This window comes from Puma concolor, chromosome D4 (assembly GCF_028749965.1).
Source record: "Puma concolor isolate L17-30 chromosome D4, mPumCon1.1.hap2, whole genome shotgun sequence".
In the NCBI taxonomy this organism is placed as follows: Eukaryota; Metazoa; Chordata; class Mammalia; order Carnivora; family Felidae; genus Puma; species Puma concolor.
Window position 1 is genome coordinate 57333035 of NC_141679.1, and position 14335 is coordinate 57347369.

Consider the following 14335-nt stretch of genomic DNA (forward strand, 5'->3'; position numbering starts at 1 on the left):
TAAAAATGAATCTATAAATTAAAAACATTTTTAAATGTTTATTTATTTTAGAGAAAGAGCATGAGTGGGGGAGGGGCAGAGAGAGAGAGGGAGACACAGAATCTGAAGTAGGCTCCAGACTCTGAGCTGTTAGCACAGAGCCTGATGCAGGGCTTGAAATCATGAACTGTGAGATCATGACCTGAGCCAAAGTCAGATGCTTAACCAAATGAACCACCCAAGTGCCCATATTAATTTTTTTAAGATGAGACTATAATATTATTTTTGTAACTTGCAGTTTTTCACTACTACATTTATATATTATTATCATCCTTCCAGGGATTCAGCCTGGACAGGGAGGGGCAAGTATAGATAGGGTGGCAATGGGAAGTTAGGCCAAAATAGCGATGAAGCTATGGAAAGGAAGATGAGATGCAGAGGATGTAGGAACTTAGGGGCAGGGGATATTTTACCCAAAGACCTACAGAGTAGAGAGACTACAGTTTTGAGTGGACAAGCAAAGATAACTGAGCCCTTGAATCTGAGCATCTCCAACAGGTTGGGAATTTGAATAGGGCAGGGAGTTTCCAATCATGCTCGTGGAATCCTCGTCCCCTTCTTGCAAGAGGCTGGCATGACCAAGTTGAACAAGAGCAAAGAGATGAAGGCTCATACACTCACTCCTGTGCTCAGAGTATTCTGTAACTTCCCTACCAGGGTGAGAAGGAATTAAAGTCAAGTAGTTGTGGTCAGTTGTTTGAAACTTCCATTTTTCCATGACAGACATCTGCTGGGGGCAGGTAGGAGCCTGTGGGGGACCATGGAAAGGACCTGCTCCACCTAAGCCAGGATGTGTGCACATTAACCTTGGCTTTTCACTTGATGCTGCTGTGACCCTTATGAGTCCTGGACATCCTCCTACGTGGCTCTGTGCCCAATTTCCCACAGGCAGGAGGATGTGCCTGTCATAAGACCTCCTATGATCTCTTGGATGCTTTACAAAAACACTTGGAGGGTGTTGCCTCAGCAGGATTGGGCCTTGTGCCTCCTCACCTGAGGGCTACAACAGTATCTGGGCCCCCATCCCTTAGGCACACACCATTTAGGGGAGGGGCACATTCATGCCTCTTCCCATCCTGTATTTTCTAGCTAGCAGCGGACACATTGTGCCGAGTGCTGGGGTTCTATCAGTGGAAGAGAAGTCTTGCCACCGTCTCTTGGTTTGATGAGATGTTGAGTCATCCTGGATTTCCTTAGGAATCGGTGAGGCAAGAGTGTCCCACAGTCCCCCATACCACATCATCGGGAGACTACAGCACTTCCTGCACTTCCTCTAGCTTTTGGCTCCTGTGTGGTAGGTCAGAAGGGGGAGAAAACAGAGGTGCCACCTCCTGAGAAATACGAGGTGTCCAAAACAGAGATTCATCCCATTCACTCACAGCAGTCTCTGTCTTTCTGTCAGGTCTGGTATGTGTGATTCAGTGGGAATAGGAAACCAGGAGTTCACTTTTGAGATTAATATTGGACATCCATGTGTTTATTTTGATTAGACAATTTGGGCATGTGAGACCGTCTACCCTATGAGATCATGATCTACATGGAGGCAAGGCCTATGTCTTGGTGACTGTCATAGTTCCTGAAAGATAGTAAGTACTCAAATATTTTAACTGTTGAATGTAAGATGCCTTTCTTTTTTTTTTTTTTTTTTTAATTTTTTTTTTTCAACGTTTATTTATTTTTGGGACAGAGAGAGACAGAGCATGAACGGGGGAGGAGCAGAGAGAGAGGGAGACACAGAATCGGAAACAGGCTCCAGGCTCTGAGCCATCAGCCCAGAGCCTGATGCGGGGCTCGAACTCACGGACCGCGAGATCGTGACCTGGCTGAAGTCGGACGCTTAACCGACTGCGCCACCCAGGCGCCCCGTAAGATGCCTTTCAAGGTCATTTTTATTGTGAAACCTTTATGTGACCCCATCCTCGTCAGCTGAGTACCTCCTCCTGGGACAGGACTCCACACATGATAGCACTCATCACACTAATGTAATAGTTTATGTGTCTCCCCAGCCCACTCTCATGGTTCATGATTTAAAAAAATTTTTTTTCAACGTTTATTTATTTTTGGGACAGAGAGAGACAGAGCATGAACGGGGGAGGGGCAGAGAGAGAGGGAGACACAGAATCGGAAACAGGCTCCAGGCTCTGAGCCATCAGCCCAGAGCCTGACGCGGGGCTCGAACTCACGGACCGCGAGATCGTGACCTGGCTGAAGTCGGACGCCTAACCGACTGCGCCACCCAGGCGCCCCTCATGGTTCATGATTTTAAATGCATCTATCATCTATCTATCTATCTATCTATCTATCTATCTATCTATCAATCATGTATCAATCAATCATTATCAGTGTATATCTATTTATCTAGTTGTCTGTCTGTGTGCCAGATCTCTTCTCTGAACTACAAGGTCCTATGCCCAAATCATCTAATCAACATATACGCTTGAAAGTCCAAGATCTATCTCTGTGTAAAAGTGAACTCCTGATTACCCCACTACCACCAACACCACTAATCACACACACCACCCTACTCCTGCCCTAGCATTTCTCACATCAGTTAATGACAACTCCATGTTGCCAGATGTTTAGGCCAAAACATTGGTGTTATTCTTGATGTTTTATTTCTTCTAACTGTCCACATCCAATCTATCAGTAAATGGATATCAGTATCCTATTGTCTCTACTTCAAAATGAATCCAGCATCTAAACACTTCTAGTCTCAGGGAGCCTGGGTGGTTCAGTTGGTTAAGCATCCGACTTCAGCTCAGGACATGACTTTGCAATTCATGAGTTCGAGCCCCGTGTTGGGCTCTATGCAGACAGCTCAGAGCCTGGAGCCTGCTTCAGATTCTGTGTCTCCCTTTCTCTCTGCCCATTCCCTGCTCTCTCTCTCTCTCTCTCTCTCTCTCTCTCAAAAGAAATAAACATTAAAAAAACATTTTAGTCTCCTCTGCTACTATCATTACTGGAATAATTTCATAACTAATCTCCCTGCTTCTACCCAAGTCTTTACCCCCAACACTGTTGTTAACAACACAGACTAAGTGATCCCTTTAAAACATTACTTAAGAATTCTACTTTTTAAAAATATTTTTTAAATTATTTTGCTTCAATTAAACTTAGTTAAAAGTATAATAATTTCTGGTGCTGATGTAAATAACATATTTAACTTACACAATGTTATGAATTTTTGTACACATTTTAAATATTCTTAACATTTTTAATTACTTTAGCATTGTAGGAAAATTCAACTATGACAAACTTAATAAAATCGTGTGTATATATGCGGGAGAGGGAAAGCCTACTGGTATTATACCTGATATTGCATTAAATGTATAGATCAACTTGGGGAGAATTACAGCATCTTAACGTTACAGTCTTAACATCATTGAGTCTTTCCGTCTAGGAACAAGGTATATCTCTCCATCTATTTAGTTCTTTAATTTCTTTCAGCTATGTTTTCTGGTTTTCAATGTTCTTGCACATCATATGTCAGATTTATTTATTTAGAGTATAGTGATTTATTTATTTATTTTTAATTAATTAATTAATTTATTATTATTATTTTTTTAATATATGAAATTTATTGTCAAACTGGTTTCCATACAACACCCAGTGCTCATCCCAACAAGTGCCCTCCTCAATGCCCATCACTTTCCCCTTCCTCCCACCCTCCATCAACCCTAAGTTTGTTCTCAGTTTTTAAGAGTCTCTTATGGTCTGGCTCCCTCCCACTCCAATTTTTTTTTCCCCTTCCTCTCCCTCATTGTCTTCTGTTAAGTTTCTCAGGATCCACATAAGAGCGAAAACATATGGTATCTGCCTTACTCTGTATGACTTATTTCACTTAGCATAACACTCTCCAGTTCCATCCACATTGCTACAAAAGGCCAGATTTCATTCTTTCTCACTGCCAAGTAGTATTCCATTGTGTATATAAACCACAATTTCTTTATCCATTCATCAGTTGATGGACATTTAGGCTTTTTCCATAATTTGGCTATTGTTGAGAGTGCTGCTGTAAACATTGGGGTACAAGTGCCCCTATGCATCAGCACTCCTGTATCCCTTGGGTAAATTCCTAGCAGTGCTATTGCTGGGTTCATAGGGTAGATCTATTTTTAATTTTCTGAGGAACCTCCACACTGTTTTCCAGAGTGGCTGCACCAATTTGCATTCCCACCAACAGTGCAAGAGGGTTCCCATTTCTCCACATCCTCTCCAGCATCTAGTCTCCTGATTTGTTCATTTTAGCCACTCTGGTGTGAGGTGATATCGTAGTGTGGTTTTGATTTGTATTTCCCTGATGAAGAGTGACGTTGAGCATCTTTTCATGTGCCTGTTGGCCATCTGGATGTCTTCTTTAGAGACGTGTCTATTCATGTCTTCTGCCCATTTCTTCTCTGGATTATTTGTTTTTTGGGTGTGGAGTTTGGGAGTTCTTTATAGATTTCTTTATAGATACTAGCCCTTTGTCCGATATGTCATTTGCAAATATCTTTTCCCATTCCGTCGGTTGCCTTTTAGTTTTGTCGATTGTTTCCTTTGCAGGGCAGAAGCTTTTTATCTTCATGAGGTCCCAATATTTCATTTTTGCATTTAATTCCCTTGCCTTTGGAGATGTGTCGAGTAAGACATTGCTGCAGCTGAGGTCAGAGAGGTTTTTTTTCCTGCTTTTTCCTCTAGGGTTTTGATGGTTTCCTGTCTCACATTCAGGTCCTTTATCCATTTTGAGTTTATTTTTGTGAATGGTGTAAGAAAGTGGTCTAGCTTCATCCTTCTGCATGTTGCTGTCCAGTTCTCCCAGCATGATTTGTTAAAGAGACTGTCTTTTGCCCATTGCATATTCTTTCCTGCTTTGTCAAAGATTAGTTGCCCATACTTTTGTGGGTCCAATTCTAGAGTCTCTATTCTATTCCATTGGCCTCTGTGTCTGTTTTTGTGCCAATACCATGCTGTCTTGATGATTACAGCTTTGTAGTAGAGGCTAATGTCTGGGATTGTGATGCCTCCTGCTTTGGTCTTCTTCAATATTACTTTGGCTATTCGGGGCCTTTTGTGGTTCCATACAAATTTTAGGATTGCTTGTTCTAGCTTTGAGAAAAATGCTGGTGCAATTTTGATTGGGATTGCATTGAATGTGTAGATAGCTTTGGGTAGTATTGACATTTTAACAATATTTATTCTTCCAATCCATGAGCATGGAATGTTTTTCCATTTCTTTATATCTTCTTCAATTTCCTTCATAAGCTTTCTATAGTTTTCAGCATACAGATCTTTTATATCTTTGTAAATTTGTTCTTCCTATACAGGAGCATGAAGTCGTTTTCCATTTTTTTGTGTCTTCTTCAATTTCTTTCATAGGCTTTCTATAGTTTTCAGCATATAAATTTTTCACCTCTTTGGTTAGATTTATTCCTAGGTATTTTATGGTTTTTTTTTTTGTGCAACTGTAAATGGGATCGATTCTTTGATTTCTCTTTGTGTCGCTTCATTGTTGGTGTATAGGAATGCAATCAATTTCTGTGCGCTGATTTTATATCCTGCAACTTTGCTGAATTCATGATCAATTCTAGCAGTTTTTTGGTGGAATCTTTTCGGTTTTCCATATAGAGTATCATGTCATCAGCAAAGAGTGTAAGTTTGACCTCCTCCTGGCCGACTTGGATGCCTTTTCTTTCTTTGTGTTGTCTGATTGCTGAGGCTAAAACTTCCAATACTATGTTGAATAACAGTGGTGAGAGTGGACATCCCAGTCTTGTTCCTGACCTTAGGGGGAGAGCTCTCAGTTTTTCCCCATTGAGGATGATATTAGCATTGGGTCGTTCATATATGGCTTTTATGATCTTGAAGTATGCTCCTTCTATCCCTACTTGAGGGTTTTTATCAATAAAGGATGCTATATTTTGTCAAATTCTTTCTCTGCATCTACTGAGAGGATCATTTGGTTCTTGTCATTTCTTTTATTGATGTGATGAATCATGTTAATTGTTTTGTGGATATTGAACCAACCATGCATCCCAGGTATAAATCCCCCTTGGTCGTGGTGAATAATTTTTTTAATGTATTGTTGGATCCGGTTGGTTAATATCTTGTTGAGGATTTTTGCATCCATGTTCATCAGGGAAATTGGTCTATAGTTCTCCTTTTTAGTGGGGTCTTTGTCTGGTTTTGGAATCAAGGTAATGCTGGCTTCATAGAAAGAGTTTGGAAGTTTTCCTTCCATTTCTATTTTTTGAAACAGCTTCAAGAGAATAGGTGTTAACCCTTCCTTAAATGTTTGGTAGAGTTCCCCTGGAAAGCCATCTGGCCCTGGACTCTTTGTTTTTTGGAGGATTTTTGATTACTAATTCGATTTCCTTACTGGTTATGGGTCTTTTCAAATTTTCTATTTCTTCCTGTTTCAGTTTTGGTAGTGTATGTTTCTAGGAATTTGTCCATTTCTTCCAGATTGCCCATTTTATTGGCATACAATTACTCATAATATTCTCTTCTTATTGTTTTTATTTCTGCTGTGTTGGTTGTGATCTCTCCTCTTTCACTCGTAATTTTATTTATTTGGGTCCTTTCCTTTTTCTTTTTGATCAAATGGTTTATCAATTTTGTTAATTCTTTCAAAGAACCAGCTTCTGGTTTCATTGATCTGTTCTGTTTTTTTGGTTTGGATAGCATTAATTTCTGCTCTAATCTTTATTATTTCCTGTCTTCTGCTGGTTTTGGGTTTTATTTGCTGTTCTTTTTCCAGTTCCTTAAGGCATAAGGTTAGGTTGTGTATCTGAGACCTTTCTTTCTTCTTTAGGAAGGCCTGGATTGTTATATACTTTCTTTTTTGACTGCCTTTGCTGCGTCCCACAGGTTTTGGGTCGTGGTGCTATCATTTTCATTGAGTTCCTTATACTTTTTTTTGTTTTTATTTTTAAAAAATTTTTTTAATGTTTTTTTTATTTTTGAGAGAGAGAGAGTGCATGCCCGCATGTGTGCGAGCATGTGAGTGGGGGCAGGGCAGAGAGAGAGGGAGACAGAATGTCCAGAGCAGGCTCTGTGCTGCCAGTGCAAAGCCTGATGTGGGGCTCGAACCCATGAGCTATGAGATTGTGATGTGAACCGGTTGGATGCCTAAGTGACTGAGCCACCCAGGCGCCCCTGACTTCCATATACTTTTTAATTTCGTCTTTAACTTCTTGGTTCCCCATTCATTCTTTAGTAGAATGTTCTTCAGTCTCCAAGTATTTGTTACCTTTCCAAATTTTTTCTTGTGGTTGATTACATGTTTCATAGCGTTGTGGTCTGAAAATATGCACGGTATGATTTCTATCTTTTTCTACTTACTTAGGGCTGATTTGTGTCTGAGTATATGGTCTATTCTGGATAACGTTCCATGTGCACTGGAGAAGAATGTATATTCTGCTGTTTTAGGATGAAATGTTCTGAATATATCTGTTAAGTCCATCTGGTCCAGTGTGTCATTCAAAGCCATTGTTTCCTTGTTGATTTTTTGATTGGATGATCTGTCCATTGCTGTGAGTGGGGTGTTGAATCTCCTACTATTATGGTATTACTATTGATGAGTTTCTTTATGTTTGTGATTAATTGATCTATATATCTGGGTACTTCCACATTTGGCGCCTAAATGTTACAATTGTTAGGTCTTCTTGGTGGATAGACACTTTAATTATGATATAATGCCCTTCTGCATCTCTTGTTACAGTCTTTATTTTAAAGTCTAGATTGTATGATATAAGTATGGCTACTCCGGCTTTCTTTTGTTCACCATTAGCATGATAGTTCTCCATCCCCTTACTTCTCTTCATCCCCTACTCTCAATCTGAAGGTATCTTTAGGTCTAAAGTGGGTCTCTTGTAAACAGCATATAGATGGATCTTATTTTCTTATCCATTTTGTTACCCTATGTCTTTTGATTGCAGTATTGAGTCCATTGACGTTTAGAGTGAGTACTGAAAGATATGAATTTATTGCCAGTATGTTTCTTGTAGAGTTGGAGTTTCTGGTGGTGTTCTCTGGTCCTTTGTAATCTTTGTTTCTTTTGGTATTTACTTATTTTTATATATATGTATATGTGTGTATACACACACACACGTATATACACACATATGTATATTATATATACATGTATATATACAATATATGTATATATATTTATATGTACGTATATGTGTATGTGTATATATACGTATATATGTGTATACACGTATATATGTATATATGTGTATATATGTATATTATATATATATATTTTTTTTTTCATCTTTTCTCCCCTCAGAGAGTCCCCCTTAAAATTTCCTGAAGGGCTGGTTTAGTGGTCACAAACTCCTTTAATTTTTTTTTGTCTGGGAAACTTTTTATCTCTCCTATTTTGAATGACAGCCTTGCTGGATAAAGAATTCTTGGCTGCACATTTTCCTGTTTCAGCACATTTATTATATCCTGCCACTCCTTTCTGGCCTGCCAAGTTTCTGTGGATAGGTCTGCTGCAAACCTGATCTGTCTTCCCTTGTAGGTTAGGGACTTTTTTCCCTTGCTGCTTTCATGATTTTCTCCTTTCCTGAGTATTTTGTGAATTTGACTATGATATGCCTTGTTGATGGTCAGTTTTTGTTGAATCTAATGGGGGTCCTCTATGCTTCCTGGATTTTGATGTCTGTGTCTTTCCCCAGGTTAGGAAAGTTTTCTGCTATGATTTGCTCACATAACCCTTCTACCCCTTTTTCTCTCTCTTCCTCTTCTGGGATCCCTCTGATTCTGATGGTGTTCCTTTTTTTTTTTTTTTTTTAATTTTTTTTTTTCAACGTTTATTTATTTATTTTTGGGACAGAGAGAGACAGAGCATGAACGGGGGAGGGGCAGAGAGAGAGGGAGACACAAAGTTGGAAACAGGCTCCAGGCTCCCAGCCATCAGCCCAGAGCCTGACGCGGGGCTCGAACTCACGGACCGCAAGATCGTGACCTGGCTGAAGTCGGACGCTTAACGGACTGCGCCACCCAGGCGCCCCATGGTGTTCCTTTTTAATGAGTCACTGATTTCTCTGATTCTTAAATTGTGCTCTTTTGCCTTAATCTCCCTCTTTTTTTCTGCTTCATTTTTCTCTATAGATTTGTCCTGTATATAGCTGATTCTCTGTTCTGCCTCATCCATCCTTGCCGCCACTGCATCCATCTGTGATTGCGCCTCAGTTATAGCACTTTTAATTTCATTCTATTTTTTAATTATTTTATCTCTGCAGAAAGGGATTCTAATCGATTTTCTATTCCAGCTAGTATTCTTTTTATCGTGATTCTAAATTCTGGTTCAGACATCTTGCTTGTATGTGTGTTGGTTAAATCCCTGGCTGTCATTTCTTCATGTTCTTTCTTTTGGGGCAAATTCCTTCATTTTGTCATTTCGAAGGGAGAAAAGGAATTAATGAGGTAGAAAATTTTTAATTAAAAAATTAAAATTATAAAAGTATTAAAATTAAATACACACACACACAAATCCTTCTTTTTTTTAATTTTTTTTTAACGTTTATTTATTTTTTTGGGACAGAGAGAGACAGAGCATGAACGGGGGAGGGGCAGAGAGAGAGGGAGACACAGAATCAGAAACAGGCTCCAGGCTCTGAGCCATCAGCCCAGAGCCCGACGCGGGGCTCGAACTCACGGACCGCGAGATCATGACCTGGCTGAAATTGGACGCTTAACCGACTGCGCCACCCAGGCGCCCCATACAAATCCTTCTTTAAATGATTCTAGATCCGAGGTGTGTTTTGGTCTGGGTGTTGAAAATGGTTTGACAGATTAAAGATAAAAAGGGGTGGGGGGGAATAAATCATTTGAGAATTTGAAAAAAATTAATACACTGAAGTAGACTAAAATGAGATGATGGGAGTAAACTAGAATTTGAAAAAATTTACACAAAGTAAAGAATATAGTAGAAAAAAATTAAAGAAAAATATTTTTAATAAACGTTAAAAATAAAAATGTTTTTTTCTCTTTCTGTATTCAAGAAAAGAAATTAAAAAGAGAAAAAAGAGAAAAAAAGAAATTGTTTGAAAGTTTTAAAAAGTTTAGTCTACACTGTAGTAGACTAAAATAAGATGATGGAAGTACAATAGAATTTGAAAATTTTACATAAAAGGAAAAAATATAGTAAAAAAATTAAAGGAAAATATTTTTAATAAAAATTGAAAATAAAAATGAATTTTTTCTTTCTGTATTGAAGAAAAAGAAGTGAAAAAGAGAACAAAAAAAAGAAAGAAAGAAAATTGGATAGATGGACCTAACAGATTGAAATAGGACTGAAATTACTTTGTTTTCCCCTATGTACTTTATAGTCCATAAACTAAGTAGGCAGGGAGACTTGTGTTCTTGAATAGCGAGGTTTGCCCAATTGGGCAGGGCTCAGTGTAATGGCTTCATTCTCCATTAGATGGCGCTACTCGCCTACTGGGTGGAGTGTTGTGGTGCTACTAGGTGCGTATGTACATGCGCAGGAGCGGTGAAAATGGCAGCTACCCAGTCTCTAGTATCAGAACTTTGTTCTCCCTGATCAGCAATCGCGCACCCATCCTCTGTCTTCAGCTTTTGTCCACTCCCTGCTTTTTCACTGCCCATGGCCAGTCCCCAGGCAATAACTCTCTCCCAAGTTTTGTCTCAGATGTGGCTGTTTTCCCTGGTCCCTGACTTCTGAAGGACTGTGGCTTTGACCCGTTCTGCCCCTCTGTGGGAGGGTCTCACCGAGCAATGGCTGAATGTCGACTGCACCCAGGAACGCCCACTGGACCCTGTTGTTGCTGGTGCCCCGAGACTGCAGCCAGGTGCCAGCCTGCCCCAGAAAAAGTTCATGAGATAGTGTAGTAGCAGCTTTTCAGGGATTATGGAAAATCACAACACACATCTGGCACCAGTCTTCCCCCCTTATGACCTTGTTCCAGCACCAGTGAATGCAGCCATTCTCTGGTGTATGCTGGGCTCAGGTTGCCTCACAACCTCTACCAAATGTCCTTCCAGCAGTGGAATGGCTTCTCCCCGTGAGGCCAAAGGACCTCCCTGACCCCACTCTGCTCCCGGGGATTTGCCCTTCCCACCAGAGCACCACCAGGTATCGAGCTGCGGAGTTGCAGACTCTCTGAGCTCCCCATGTTTACATCTTACTGGAATTTAAACCCTCTCCTTTCTCCTTTCTCCCTTTTTAGTTTAGTCCCTGTGGCTGTTTCCAATTTTCCACTTTTTCTCCAGCTGCTTTTGGGGAGGGATGCTTTTCCCATATTCTCCACCCCCCTTCTCCATGTTCTCTCCACCTGCAAAAGCACCTTCCTTCCCACAGCTTCTCGCTCCCCAAGTTCACCTCTCCACGTTGTGCACCTGCTGAATTCTGTGGTTCAGGTTGTGCAGTTTGTTGTTAATCCTCAGATCAGTTTTCTAGGTGTGCAAGATGGTTAGTGTTGGTCTGGCTGTATTTCATGGACGTGAGACACACAGAAAACTTCCATGCTGTTCTGCCATCTTGGCCCTTCCCTGTCAGATTTATTCTTAAGTATTTCCATACATTGATGTTATTGAAAATGGTATTTTTTGAAATTTTAACCTCTATTTCATTGTGTATAATAGAAATAAAATCATTTTTATATTGAAAAATAAAATAAAGTAAAACATTAGTTAGATCTAAGGAGATCTTCTAACAGCAACTTCCATTTACTGAAAAAATCAGTGTCTTTGCATTGATCTTCTAGGCCTTTCCCCATTTGGCCCCTTTACTGCTCTGACCTTGTCCTCTATTACTTTACCCCTAGATTACTCTGCTTCAGGCTCACTGTCCTTCCTTGGAATACCTCAGGCATGCTCCAGCCTCCAGACAATTCATGTTTCTGACTTGAAATTTCCTCAGTCATTCAAGTGATTTATTTTCTCATCTCTCTCTAGTCCATGCCCACGCTAATTTTTTAATGAGACCTGGCTTGAACCTCCTATTTAAAACTGCACCCCACCTAAGTCTTCCCCAAACCTCTTATCCTGATTTTTTGCATACATTTGGTCATCTTCTACATATTATATTTTTAAATCATGCTTCTTTTATCTTCCTTCCTAGTGTACCATCAATATAAGCTCATTAAAGAATTTGTTTTTTCCTCTTGTGTTCATTGCTGTATACTCAGTGCCTATACAAGTATGTGGCGTATAGTAGGTGCTCAATATTAGTTGAAGGAATGAAAAACTGCATGAGTGAATGCCACCCATTCTCCATCTTGGCAACTTCATTTTGATCCCTCAAACATTTTAATATGCCTTTGATTGATTATAAGCACTTCTCTAGCAAGTCACTGTTCTCTTACATAGCATGCCTATTTGCTTGACACCATACATTTGCTCATTTTGTACTCTCAGCATGGGGAAACCCAGAGACACCCCCCCCCCATGTGCTTCCTGGCTAACTTCCTCTTACCCTTTGAAGCTCAATCTACATATCACCTCTTCTAGGAAAATTTCCATAAACCCCCTCCTCCTGCCAAATTAGGTTAAATTCCCTCCTGGGTATTTTCACCTACTTCCTCTGCCAGTTCTTATCACACTGCTTTTAGTTAATTTTTAATTGACTATATACTCTGTGATTCCATGAACTCAATGGAGGAAGTCCTGTGTAGTATTCACTATTGTGTTCCTTGTATCTGGCATATTACCTGGCACATAGTAAGGAGGTGAATATTTGAACTGTTGATTGAAAGACTCAGGTCAAAGTCATTTTTATTGTAACCGTTTTGGGAACCTTCTCATCAACTGATCTTCATTCTAGCAGGCATTTATCCCATCCAATTAAAAGGCAATGGGGATCAAATTGGCAACAGGCTACAGCAGACTCCCAGATGGGTTAGCCCTTAAATATTTAATGAATAACAACAGGGCACAAAGAGGAGAGATCCCATCATTTGCTCCTGGCACATGTCATATTATCTATGTGCTTTTGTGTTTATCAAGGATGGAGCACTATGATACTTCCTAAAAACCTTCCCTTCAGATTGTGGGCATATATAGAAGTTATTGGTGAATTATGCGTATAGGCCAAAAATGTACTACGTTCCTGGCCACTGCTTCTTATACTGTCATCATGCCCACATTGTTTCTCTGGGACCCATAGATGGCATGAAAAGACATGATAGAATTCAAGCCTGATGCACCTTCAATGCACCTTAGACAAGGGTCTTCCTTCTCTGTTCAAGTCCCTCTATCTACAGTCCAAGGTGGGACTGAAAGAGTGGTGTGAAATGCTGACCTATCTGAAATATGAGTCTAAGCTCCTATGCCATATAGGAATTACTATCTACCTTCTCTACTTTCTCCATCACATACAGCCTTGAAAATAAGGAGGACAAACAGGTGGTTCTTTGCTTAGAGGTATAGAGTATATTTGGAGAGGGTCCTGCTTCACCTGCACATTAACAGAAATGATGATGACAACCTTTTTTCATGGGAATGCAGAGGATTGGGAACCTATGAACTCCTTTTTCCTGGATTGGGTATTCTCTTTGTATAGACCAGTACCTTCTGCCGAGGTAAGAGCTGAGATTTGGGGTGGATGTTCTGGTTGAGTGTCACCAGTCAGCTGAGGACAGTGCTTGGAGTTGTTGTGGGGAAGGCCCAGGAGCCAAGAGCATCTGGACTGAAGGGGTTGTTGCTTGAATTCATTGTCCTGAGACTGGGGGACATCAAAGAAGGTTATGCCCTCCTCTTCTGTTTTTTTCTCCCACTTGGCTCCTCTCACAGGGTGTTTGGTGGAGGGTGGACTCTTCTCAACCTTTTTTGTCATGGTTTTAGCCACTGTCTCATCCTTAGAGAGAATGGATTCCTTATGCCCTTGACCTTTCACCTCGGGGTTAATCCAGTGTGGAAAGAGCTTCATCTTATTTCCCAAGCAAGTTTCTGCAGCTTCTAGAAGAATGGGATCTTGTGAATATGGGCTGCTTTTATCAGATCCTACAGTTCTTGACCACAAAAAGTGTGGCCCTATAAATTTTGGCCCTTCAAAGTTTGGATCTCAAAAATGTAGTCTCTTTAAATGCTGAGCTTGTAAAATTTGGCCCAGCAAATAATTGCCCAGTAAGTTGATAATGTAAGGTCTGACCCATTAAGCTCTGGTCACTCCAGTTTTGGCATTCTGAAGAATCCTTGTTTGGGTGAGGTCATTCAGCTTGCTTTAACAGCTTTACAGACCATTCTCATCTGGTCTTTTGACCCAAGGTATCCTAGGGGATTCTCTAGGAACTAACAGTGAGGAAGAAACTGGTGAAGGTGCTGAAAGGAATCAATCAGC

At 40.3% G+C, this 14335-nt stretch overlaps 2 protein-coding genes across 10 annotated transcripts in view; one reads left to right on the plus strand and one right to left on the minus strand.

Annotated features, from left to right (window-relative positions):
* Positions 1-14335, plus strand: part of LOC147574895 (uncharacterized) — a 224078-nt gene that overhangs the window by 149899 nt on the left and 59844 nt on the right. For all 4 annotated transcript variants that reach the window (XR_015242809.1, XR_015242808.1, XR_015242807.1 and 1 more), the window contains one exon: positions 1530-1625. Coding sequence is in view for 1 of the 4 variants with exons in the window: in XM_086683428.1 (XP_086539554.1) it covers positions 1530-1571 (42 nt within the window). In the remaining 3 variants the exon portion in view is untranslated. The remainder of the gene's footprint in view (positions 1-1529; positions 1626-14335) is intronic.
* SPATA31F3 (SPATA31 subfamily F member 3) overlaps positions 13406-14335 on the minus strand; it is a 99496-nt gene continuing 98566 nt past the window's right edge. For 5 of the 6 annotated variants that reach the window (XM_086683423.1, XM_086683421.1, XM_086683419.1 and 2 more), the window contains one exon: positions 13406-13953. In XM_086683423.1, the coding sequence (XP_086539549.1) occupies positions 13490-13953 (464 nt within the window). In that variant the 3' untranslated portion in view covers positions 13406-13489. The remainder of the gene's footprint in view (positions 13954-14335) is intronic. The other variant, XM_086683420.1, reaches the window with a different exon arrangement.